We start from the raw sequence: 12,939 nt of genomic DNA, 5'->3' as shown, positions 1-12,939 counted from the left end.
TGGAAGACTAGTTTTCAAACATTTGACAATATATCAATTCTGTAGAGATATTACGTTATGTCTAATGAACGAGTAAAGCTACTTTTGCAAGTCTCTATACGGATTGTACAATTTATACAACGTTTCGATCAATCTTATTTTATAAACTTCTAATTGAGAAACGGCCTTGGTTAAATTTCTGGAAAAACAGACAAGGCAGAGATTTTCCAACATCAGAAAAGGGGAATTTTTTATGTACTTCTACCCTCCACTTTAAAAAATTATCTGTCTAATACAAGTAATGTAGTACTCATAGTTCCTCACGTATAGGCGTTTAATTTTCAGTGTACTTGTATAATTATTCACGTTTTTTTATTATTCTAGGCAGGAAACTTACAGAGGTTACGTAAAAATACAATCCAACAAAAACGTATTTCATATGAACGGTACCAATCCATTTATAATGTAAAAAAAATTAAACTTAAAAGGTTAATGTAACAGATAAGTGTTAAGAATATAGGAAAACTGTTTTTTGTAAATATCAAGGCAAGTTGTTTGACGTCCGTAAACTGTACTCCGGGTAACTGATACAAATAACTCCATGCAAATATGATTTAGAGTTACGATATTATCTTACCTTTTTACCCCCATTTTTCTCAAAGAGTTGGTTTTAAAATATATATTTGTCCTTTGAAAAGATGGATGGTTAGTTGTTAAGGCATAACTAAATCTATTTTTTAGAAGGGTAAGAAAATTGATGAGTAAATTCATAAATGTTTAAGTACCTCTTTTTTTTTTGGATGGATAATTTTCAATTTCAAAGTTTCAAATATATTATCTTGTCGAACTTTCAGCCCCTTAGAAAGAAGAATAGTTATTATAGGGTGACTATAACTTCACTATTCAGAAGAATAAGAAATTAATGACTTGCTGAGGGTAAATTCTTACGTTTTTTTCACTTATTTTATAGGAAATATTCAATTTCGAATTTCCAACTTAGTTATCTTATCAAAAGTTTTGTCTTTGCCGTAAGTATATATATATACACACACGTTGCTGGTAGTTAAAGTTGTCAGTTGGAACCTTTTTATAGATACATGTAAATATATATATGGAGAATAATTGTTTAGATTCATGAAATATAGTGGATTTACTACAAGACTGAATGTCAATTTCTCGGCATAAGAACTTGAGCTTTTTTTTAGCTCTTTTTTTTATTATTCGATTTATTCAACTTCCAGTTTCTTGCCATTAGATCCAAACTAACTTCCTAACACGACTTCCTGTCTGTTACCCAGTGAAACATGCCAAGCTGATTACAGCACGTGTTTCAAGTGGACGTGTCCCATATAATGTATGATCTCGCCCCCTAACACCACATGTTCCTCCGTTTCCCTTGCTGGCCCTGCTGTTTGTTCGGTGCTCCATGGTATAGTCCTTTGATCTGCCTTGCAAATATATGCACACACTAGATTGGATTACGTTGAAAGCTTTAGCTGGAAGACGCCCCTAAATAGAATAGGTCAAAATAAAGAGCCATAGAATAGCCGAACACCTATTTGCCATAGCCCACTTAAAGAGTCCTATTGTCCACTTAAAGCCAGTAATTGAACATGTAATAATGAATACGTGAGTAACAAAGCTATGTTAAAAGAATAAGGAAAATACATCTAACAAAGTGAGAAACTTCATCTAGATTATTTTCCCTTCAGTTTACTGCAAAGAAATACCATCCTTTTTTATAATTATATGTTCCACAATTCACACTCTTCTGGTTCTACTTAACAAAATGAGCTGATGTGCTAAAAGATTTATGAAGCTTTACAAATGAGTTTTAAGTCCTCTTAGCGAAAATACCTATTTCAAAATCTGAATCTAGAATGTACAAAATGGAATATACTGGAACAATATATAACTGAGAAACCATTACCATCAATAGTTTTCAACTTACGATTCTTACGCTGTTTTTACATTGTATGTTATTGTAAAACATAGAGTGGCCTCCACGATAGAGAAAATATATATATATTTTCACACATTAGTACGCACTAAAGAACGTCCATACTGTCGGAAACTACCTTGGAGATAGTTTGGAGGGCTTATAGTAAGATAAAAAATAGAATACAAAAAGATGTATAATATCAGATTATCAAAATATGCGAACAATTATAATGATTTCTCTGACCAGCCAGCGCAGATAAAACAACATTAGCTTTCCTCAAATATCATAATTATTACAAAGTTCAGTACAATACAATATGTAATTTAAGTATTTTTATAGAACGTTTAAAAATAAAATTTATCCTTATTTTTCCATACGGTCATTTGTCTGAAATTTTGTTCATTTGTTTGACTTAATATTCTACGGATAATTGGTCGAGAATATTTAAAGTTGAAATAAAGAATTATGTTATAAATGGTTGGAACTCGCCATTATATGCGTATTAGGAGCTTTAGACAAATATATCAAATTCTATGTGATTATATATATATATATATATATTCAAAAACCATTTCAATTAGACTTTCGACTAAAGTCTACAACTGATGAACTGTGGCATTGAAAAAACGTCTTCCTGGGCAGTGACTTCAGCAGACGAAAGGCAGGCGTGAAATGGTTTTTTACACATAACTGATTTGAAACATGTACTGGAATAATTGACAACAATGTGAAAAAGCTTCAATAACGCTAAATTTGATCATAAATACTAGATTTAATTATTCTCTTTGCTTTCCTAACGTTCGGCGTGTTATATATATACTCTTAAAGGTTTACTTCAGACTTAGTTACATTACATCTCATATATTACTATTTTATTCATATATCAAATTACTGTGAAATATTTCACAACAATTATTACAGTAATAAGTTTAACATTTACTGCAATGTCAGTTCCACACTTTCAAATTGTATTATATTTATTGAGATGAGAATGGATACTAAATCTACGTCAGATCTATTTGTTTGATAATAATAAAAATTTAAATGCTATATTGCCTTAGACCAGTTTAGCAAACTACGTTTAAAGTACTCTATCTTTACATTGTCAACATATTGAAAAAGTCCACCTTCTCTGGAATTCCTTTGACTTCATCAGTGTTTATCATCACTATTACAAAGTGCTTAATATTATTACAGTTGTTATCACTATGAAAATATTCATTATTTTTACCTCAGTTTTAGCCATAACAGAACCACAAATTCAATGTCTAGATATCTTTTCTCAATGATGTTTCATAATCAAAATCACAAAAGAGACAATTACTACAGGGATTTTATAGATACAATGCACCGCACTACAAACAAAAACAGGACACACTGTAAATACAATCTTACCAGCTTCACTGTTGTTGTCTGTGCTCTGTTGAGAGCTGGGCTGATGGGAGAAGGGCCCTGGTGTGGATCCAGCTGGCGACCTGACATCATCCGGAACGCCACTGTAAGAATTTAGAGTCTGGGAAGGAGGTCGCTGTAAGAACAAAGAAGGAAGAAAAGAATCAGAATTTGAACAATATATAAATAATACCATTCTTCATATAATATAATCGAAAATTGTATATACCTTTGTATTTTAACATGTCATTTTCTGGGAAGTTTCGGTTCACCGCGTGCGCATGGATCTTATCTAAAACACTTTAAGAAAATATTCCTTTAAGTCAGGCCTCGACAAATCCCAGGCGCCAGGTCACCATGGCAACTAGAAATTTCTTCGTGGTACCTACTATTTTTTCCCATTTTATTCGTACATAGGACTGTACTAAATAAAACTCGAATCTAGAACAGTTCTGGACTCTTGGAAGTCCGGAACTATTTTCGCGTTCTTTGAGTCCTAAATCGAACTTTGTTTTGGGATTTTAATGGCGGATTCAGCACTTAATAATGTTTTTTTTCAGGAATTAAGCTCTGCAGTTGCACAACACATTACCACTTTCGCGCTATTTTGTTTTTTTTTCTTTCTCTCAGTTCGACCAATCATTGCGCGTGTTTAGACTCAGACGGGACCAAAGGCAGTTAGTTCACGCAATACTATCAAGTAGCTGTTGATATCATGTGATCGTTAGCATGCACTCGTTGCTGTGAAAATAAATGAATATATACACTGATTATCAGCGCTGGTCCGAAGAAAGCAAAAAATTGCTGATAATCGACGCACTAGTGTATCTCATGAGTTAGCCCATTGTTTAATCTAAATAACATTTTTCAATATATTTAAGTTCCTTGTTTTGAATTATAATTTTTTTACAGTCGTTTAATAGCGTTATTATGAAAAATTATAAAAATCGTCACAATCATAATCATAAAAGCCAAGTGTCGGTCGGGCAGTTAGTCGATTTCTACGAATTTTTTGAGTTACACGAGTCCAATTACACTTTTTCTTCTATAACACTTCTTCTTATGATTGCCCGTTCTCGTTTTAATTGAATCTAATCTCTGAAATATGCGTAAATAGCTCCTAAATTTCGACACTTTTTCTGCTATAAACACGGAAGGGCATTTGCACCCTATCAACGCCTATGAAAAACAAGTCAAAAATTAGCGCAAAGCTAAGCTTGAGAATTAGTACGGTAAAGCCTTTGTTAAAACAGACTAGAGATACCAATTATCTTTAGAGAAGAGGACAATGTGTAACTGGGCGGCACTCCAACACAACCTGAACATGCATCTGTGGTTAAAGAACGCCCGCCGTGCACCATAGAAGAGCGGGACGACATCTGAAGTTGAGTGAAATCTGTAACATATCGTAATGTGTATTTTTTATGATTTGTATACTATGTGTTTAATCACCAATCAAATAAAGTTAACCAAGCTACAAATATTTTGTATTCCTGTCTTAACAGCTAAAAATAAAAGAGGCGAGGGTAGGTTTGAACCGGCCGATATCATGCAACAACTTTTGCAACCAAAATTACTTTCTGAACGACAATTTCTTCAAAACATGTAAATTATATTCTAGAATTGTAATGGCACAATAAGTTTGAGAAAATCTGGGGAAAAGAAAAAACCGCGGATAATCGAGGCACTAGTGCAGCCTTCATTTCCTGGTACAAACAGTGGTGAAATTAGGTTAGGCACATCTGGCTCCTGAGTTTGAGGCTGACTCCTAGATCTGAAAGTATTTGTCGAGGCCTGCTCTAAGTATTTCTGTATCTTTTGTGATGGAATCATTTTCCATATTTCTGAAGTCACAGACGTCATATAAACACATGTATTTTAGATACTCTTAGTGATGTGGACATTCTTGAACTTTTGAAGTCCTTAGAACAGCAATAGTCTATGTGTCTCAAAACCTTTTAAAAATGTAAGCTATTCTGAAATTGTTGAAGTCCTTACAAATTATATGTCTATACACGTAAAAAGCTTTGAAAAGCATTGATCATTTTCAATATTTCGGAATATTTCGGAAACATTAATCTTGATGATGTACCAAAGAAGTCCATAGTGATATAGGTCATTCTACATGTTTTTGAAGTTCTCTAGGGAAGGATAAGCTAATGAACCTCAAAAACGCCTAGTTGGGAGGGAAGAAATACTGTCATTGTAAATGGATTACACCAAGGTATTTTGAACCTTCCTAATAATTGCAGTGGAATGATTCACTTTAGGTAAGATTCAGATGTTGAACTGTAACCATAAGAATCAGCTATATATTAATAAATAGATAAGGACAGTTTAGAAATGTCCAATTATGGATGCGAAGATATTTGAGAAAAAACATGCCTAAAACTGGAAAAACAGGATTCAATAATGAAATTACAACAAACAGGAGAATTGAGGAAGCTGTCAAAAATAGTGATTATCAATTAGAACAAGAATAGTCAAGTACGCAAAAGGAAATTAACACAAATACGCAGAAGGCTGTGGATGAGATAGATACTCATGACTCAGATGCAACTGAGTTAGTTAATGTAAAGAACTGTGAAGAGTTTCATGATATCAGATTAACAGATAAGCAAGATATACCTTATTACAAGATTTACATAGTTTAAACAAATGTAGATGACAAGGTTGCTAAAACACAACTAAAGTGGATGATTAGGTATTCATGGAATGAACAGATGTGAATGAACACGTTTCGACAATGTTAATACATATTGGAAGCCAGATGAAATTCTGAAAAATAGATTGAACTACTTGTAGAACTAGCGAAGTAACTTTCTTTGTACATGGAGTTTGTCAAGGCACACGTCTTTGTATACATTTAAAATACCTATACCACACCAAAAATGATATAGTCCTCTCTAGAGTCACAGTACTTCCAAAGTCATTTTGCCTTGTTAGGCCCAATGTTTTAAAGAATGGATGGCTAATAAACAATGGACTTTACACCTTACTGTTTACCTGAAAGATTCATCCTTACCAACACAAAATAATGTAAAATAGAAATACTGGAATAATTACTAGACACTGTGTTAAAATGTATGATTAAAAGAAGCTCAAGAGTACACTGAAGAAGAAGGAGGAAATATCAAATATCGCTAAGAATATCAAATGCCTTTCTATTTGTCCTATCCAGAAGTGTCCCAAGAAACCCTGCCTTCATTGATACTTGACGAATTCATCAATGCCATTCCAAATGAAATAGCGATGTGCTACTTTCAGAGAAGATATTTAACGGGTAATGGAAGTACAATCTAACCATGTTGAAGATAGACAGCTCAGAACACATACTCAAAATGAAATAATCATTAGCTTTAGGATGGAATCAGTTTGAGTCGAGAGAACATTTAGATAACTTAGAAGGAAATAACTCAGCAAATATAATGTGAATTTCTCAGGATATTTCAGCCAAAACTGAAAAGTGTTTCAAGTGTGAAAACGCAAGATTGTTTGCTAAAGATTCAACTAGCAAATTTGAAGTAAGTGAAACTTATCATTATTTAAACGAGTTAGCCTATTTTGAATAAAACGTTCTTGGTTGTTGAAAGAACCGTGTTCAGTTAATGAAACCCTTAAAATAGAACATTTGTTAGATTTTGAGTGGCACTAGATTTCTAAGAACTGCTGTTTGTCTAGGCATCATCTTCAAAGATGGAAACGCTTTCCGAAGGAAAGTAAAATGAAAGTAAAATGCCAAGAGGAAAAATAAGTATTAATTGTTATTAGAAAATATTTGGGACACAAAGTGAATGAGTTATGGAAATGAAATAAGAATATATGGGGGGGGGGATAGACTAGATGAACGATATGCTGTTTGTTTAGATTATCATTAGAAATTTCCTTTTAGGCAATGAAGATATCCAAGTGAACTGTACATCAGTTTACACATGTGGAGGTTAACAATTTGTGGCCACTCATCTGACACAGCTGGAAGTGAGTTACTTATACCTTGAGACATTAACATAACACTGAGAGTTATCAGTGGAAGAAATGTAAATCATTCAATCAAGAGCAAGGAGCAGTGTGCACTTTAGCGAAAAGACGACCATGGAGGAAATAAAAACCTTCTATCAGTGCACTGAAGTCGAACCTTCAAATGAACAGTGTCTATCCTCTTACCAATACGAATTGCGAAGGACTTGAAAATAGATACAAAATACTCTTCTTGATATCCTTAATGATTATCAAAATGTATTATTCAGTGGACTAACTAAGGATAAAAATATGTGACTCGGGAAGTTCAGCATCAGTCTCAAAGCATTTCCAAACAAGAAAAAGATAAAATCTTTGAGACAACGAGAAGTTATAGCGCCAAGTACTGATCAATGATCTTCACTCAGTGATCGTGGGTACTTTATATTAAAACGATTTTGAATATCCAAATTAACAAGTCACGTGTCAACTGTAGCTGATATAAGTAGCGGTGGAATGGTATGCATCTGAAGTACATTTTTACTTCATTTGGTGTTTCATAGAGAGTGTGATGACACCGAATTGTATCAGTACTCCATTTTGGCATTACTTGGTGCATTGTAGGTAGCACTGATCGCTCTTGGGAAGAATGGGTCGCAGCTCTTTCTGACGTAAAATATTCTTAAATTAATATCATAAAGACATGTTCAGATGGGGGACATAGAATTTCCTAGATGGAAATATCCGTTATACTTGATGGCATTGAAAAACAAAAAATATGGATCAACTTGGAGGACCAGGACAATCCAGAAAGATGCAGTGTATTGTAACAGAGGAGAATCCAAGAAAATAGAAAAAGGTTAATTGCGAAAGCTTTCTACGTGCCCCAGGCAAAAGTGTGCAACATAAATAAGAATATCTGTCTGGAAAAGCGACACAAGCTACTTCTACAGCATATACTTTCAACAATCGCATACCTCATACAGCTGGAGAATGAAACTGTTAATCATGCTAGTACGGAAACATACAAGTCAAATCGCCGGACGCAGCGCCTTAAGATTTCTATGTAACCGAGGTATTAGGAAACTGTCGCCCTTATACACCAGATGGATTATAGAAATCACATAGATCGAGAGGAGTGGTATACTTTGGATAGGATAGCTTTACGACAGAGCCTTTTGCAGTGGAAACTCTTTGCATAGTTATTGTCAAGACGTACAATCGTCAGATAATACATGACCTGACGTGTTGACATGGACTGTAACGACGTGATGGGGCTCCAACATTGTTTCAATATAACGTATTCAACCTCTACAGTACAAACTTCTTCGTTTATTTCTGGCTTATCAGAACGTGCATGACATCACAGAAAAGAATGCCTATATCTTTGGCCAAGAATGATAATCTAGATATACGTGTTTTTCTCTTTGGACATAAAGAACGAATGTCGGTGAGGAGAAGAAGTCGTATTTACAGCATATTATAAACTTTGGAAGTTTTAGATCTACCACTTAGATTGTGAGGTGTTTCTGAACTTTTAAAGATTAATATGGTGTTTTCGATCCGGAAGATCAAAATATTTTTTCTTCATCTACACTGAAAACATTATGTATCGCTATAAAAAAGCTTCATGATAGATAGGCAGACAAAGATATACACACCCAGATAGACAGACTTGTTTGTTTTGGGTTTTTTTAAGTTAAGCTCAAAGCTAGACAATGGGCTATCTGTGCGCTGGCCACCACGGGTATTGAAACCCGGTTTCTAGCGTTATAAGTCCGCAGACATACCGCTGTGCCACTAGGAGCAGATAGACAGATAGATATAGCTAGATAGATTTTAACTCTCATGAAGAGTTTTCTCGTATGATGGAACTGTGTCACAACTATCCTGTCCCAGCTGACCTAGGTTTAGGTGAATGGCCTTGGCGGCCCTGGATATGGCAGATGTAGTGTGATTTACTCATGGATTCTTAGAATTAGTAACCTCTCTAAGTTATAAAGAAAATCCTGACTGTATAAAATAAGATTGTTGTACAACAATCCGAGTATTTGTATTTCTGGCAAAGCTACTAATAAGGCTGCCATTGTCCCTAATTTATTAACTACTGCCCAAAGGAAAAGCAGCTAGTTAGCAGCATCCTACCACCCACCTCCTATCCATGCTAAGGGGTTGACTGGCACACTGCACCCACAATTTAAAGTGCGGGAGATAAAGTGTGATATCATACGGATCCGAACCTGGTTCGACAGGTCCGAAATCCAGAGCTATACTACAGAACCGATCCGTGCTCTTAAATCTGAGTTGCAATTCTGAATTCGGTGAGAATACATATAAACTTAGTTCTAATAATGTTTTATTGCTTCTTTTTAGGCTTAGCTCTAATAATGTTTTATTGCTTCTCTTTAGGCTTAGCTCTAATAATGTTTTATTGCTTCTCTTTAAGCTTAGTTCTAATAATGTTTGTCCCCCTAATAGCACAACGGTATGTCTGCGGACTTACAACGCTAGACACCGGGTTTCGATACTCGTGGTGGGCAGAGCTCAGATAACCCATTGTATAGCCTTGTGCTTAACTTGAAACAAACAAACAATCTAATAATGTTTCATTGCTTCTCTTTGGGCTTAGTTATAATAATGTTTTATTGCTACTCTTTAGGCTTAGTTCTAATAATGTTTCATTGCTTCTCTTTAGGCTTAATTATAATAATGTTTTATTGTTTCTCTTTAGGCTTAGTTCTAGTAATGTTTCATCGCTTCTCTTTAGGCTTAGTTCTAATAATGTTTTATTGCTTCTCTTTAGGCATCTATATGAGTAGCTTTCTCGGACGTAATATGAAACATCCAGTGCTTCAAATTTCTTTAATTTGCCATATACGCTAATGACACTACAGAAAAAAAGTTTTACAAATTGCGTGCATTTTACGAAAAGTGTACGTCTATCTGAAAACAAACATTTATATTTACACAAGCATATAAACATACCATCATATGTTGGGTATTTGAAACCCTTAATTGTTTGTAGATGAGAAGATTTGAGATCATCCATATAGAGTTTTTGTTTTTCTACTAAGATGCCTAAGAATTGTTCTTATATGTGACGGTATTTTGAAGAACCTGACTTACAAAATGCAAACAAATTTAATTTATTGAATTAAAGAGAACAATGTACTACCTTAAACGTATCTCATATTTATATAATTATATAAGCATAATGATAAAGAAAAACTTTTTGAAGGGATCATTCGATGACATTTTTCTAGCTTCTGGTTTGCGCTAGAAATATGATTTTTGTTTTAACATGAACACCCAATGGAGCGCTACAGTGGTCAGATGAAAAGTAAATGATTTTTAAACTTGTGAAAACACTTTTAGGTAACACTAACAAAATAAAGTAATACCCTCTATGCTTCTTTAATGTTACGATAAAATCACATCCCATACATGTGTTTCATATTACAGTAAAGTCCTATCTTCCAAATTTGTCCAATACTACTGCTCTACCTGGCGCACAGTAAATAATCCAAATAGTCATTACTAAGCTAAACCGAGTGAAACAATTTAGGCAATTTGTCCATTTTATTGCCACAGTTAAAGTATGAGATGTTACTTGTTTCTTGACAACTTTAGGGTTGGTCTTTATAACATGCTCTGTTTTGTATGACTAATGCCCCCAGTGGATCAGTGGTAGGTCTGAAGGTTTATAACGATACTAGTGGCGGGCAGAGAATAAATAGCCCATTATGCAGCTGTGAGCTTAACAACACGTCTAACGATCTCGGAGTCCGATATTGGTTTCTATACCATGCTATGTTTTACACGTTTGCTAATCAGTCAGGATTGGTCTCTATGTCATTCCGTGTGTTACACATCTACTGACCTTTCATTCTAGGGTTAGTTTCTATATCATTCCATGTTTTACACAAGTGTTGATCCCTCTGTTTAGGGTTGGTCTCTAAACATTGCTACGCCTTACACGTCTACAGACCCGTTAGTCTAGGGTTAGTCTTTACATAAATGCTATGTTTGACACGTCTAGTGAACTCTCACTATAAAGTTGGTCTGTATACCATGATATGTTTTACACATCTAATGACCGCCCAGCCTAGGGTTGTTTTATATATCATGTTATGCTTTACACGTCTAACTACCCCTCAGTCTAGGATTAGTCTCTATTCGTCTACTAACCTTTCACTATAGGGTTGTTTTCTATAACTTTACACACCTACAGGTCCTTCTATTTAGAGTTGTTCTCTCAAGATTGCTATGTTTTTATACATCTACTAATCCCACAGTCTAGGATTAGTCTCTGCACTATGCTATGCTTTACACGTCTAACCTGTCACTCTAGGGTTGGTCTCTATACCATGCCATATTTTACACGTCTAATGAGCGACCTCTCACTCCAGGGTTGGTCTCTATACCATACTATGTTTTACAAGTCCACTGACCCCACAGTCTAGGATTAGTCTCTATACTATGCTATGCTTTACACGTCTAGTGACCTGTCGCTCCAAGGTTTGTCTCTATACCATACTATGTTTTACACGTCTACTGACACCTCACTTTAGGGTTGCTCTCTACACTAGGTTATGTTTTACCCGTATACTGACCTCTCAGTCTAGATTGGTTTTATACCATGCTTTGCTTTGCACGTCTACAGATCCCTCTATTTAAAGTTGTTCTCTAAACATTTTAAATGTTTTACACGTCTAGTGACCCCTCAATCTCTACACCATGTTATGTTTTACACGTCTACTGACCTCTCACTCTAAGGATGGTTTTTATATCATGCTATGCTTTATACGTCTAATGACTCCTCAGTCTAGGATTAGTCTATAAGACAATAGACATGGCATATATGCATGTATACATGTATATATATGGCTGTCTTAGAAAACAAAAACTACGTTTAAAATAAAATATGCGTCTCATAAGGGATTTCTAAACAGGGCGTCATTATTATTTTACGTACAGAAACGATACAGTCACATAAGTAGCAATTTCTATCCAGATTAATAATTCGTAGATCTACAATGGCTAAGAAAGGGAAATTTATTAACTAATATGGTTTTGGCGTGATCACTGTATTTCATATGAGTTAATCTATATGAGCTTCCAATATCAGTGCTCTCGAAAGGAAAACTTCCAATATGCTTCACAAAAATTATCGTAAAATAGCTATGTAGTATATGTTGTCCAGTGAAATAAGTAACAAAAGTTAGTGTAAGACAGATATGTAATATATGTTGCATAGTGAATTAAATAACTGTAAGACAACTATGTAACATATATATATATTGTAAAATGAAATAGGTATCAAAGGGTAGTGCAAAACAACTATGGAATATATAATTGTTTAGTGAAATAAATAAGAAAAATAACTAAGACATTTATGTAGTATGTGTTGTAAAGTGAAATAAATAACAAAAGTTACTCCAAGATAGTTATGTAGCACAGGTTGTATACTGAAACAAGTAACAAAAGTTACTGCAAAACACCTATATATAATATGTCATACACTGAAATAAGTAACAAAAGGTACTGCAATACAGCTAACTGTAAGACATCTATGTAGTATATGTTATATAGTGAAATAAGTGACAAATGTTATTGTAACACAGATATCTGGTATATATTATATAGTGAAATAAGTAAAAAAATATTCC

General features: G+C 34.3%; 1 protein-coding gene across 2 annotated transcripts in view; it reads right to left on the bottom strand.

Annotated features, from left to right (window-relative positions):
• The window catches only part of LOC106478350 (homeobox protein Meis1-like), a 193,703-nt gene that overhangs the window by 109,835 nt on the left and 70,929 nt on the right, over nucleotides 1-12,939 (bottom strand). For both annotated transcript variants that reach the window (XM_013938890.2, XM_022381943.1), the window contains exon 7: nucleotides 3,317-3,449. In XM_013938890.2, the coding sequence (XP_013794344.1) occupies nucleotides 3,317-3,449 (133 nt within the window). The remainder of the gene's footprint in view (nucleotides 1-3,316; nucleotides 3,450-12,939) is intronic.

The sequence above is a fragment of the Limulus polyphemus genome, unplaced genomic scaffold (assembly GCF_000517525.1).
Source record: "Limulus polyphemus unplaced genomic scaffold, Limulus_polyphemus-2.1.2 Scaffold202, whole genome shotgun sequence".
NCBI lineage: Eukaryota > Metazoa > Arthropoda > Merostomata > Xiphosura > Limulidae > Limulus > Limulus polyphemus.
The sequence above is the reverse complement of the archived record's forward strand: the minus strand, read 5'-3'. Positions and strand labels throughout refer to the sequence as shown.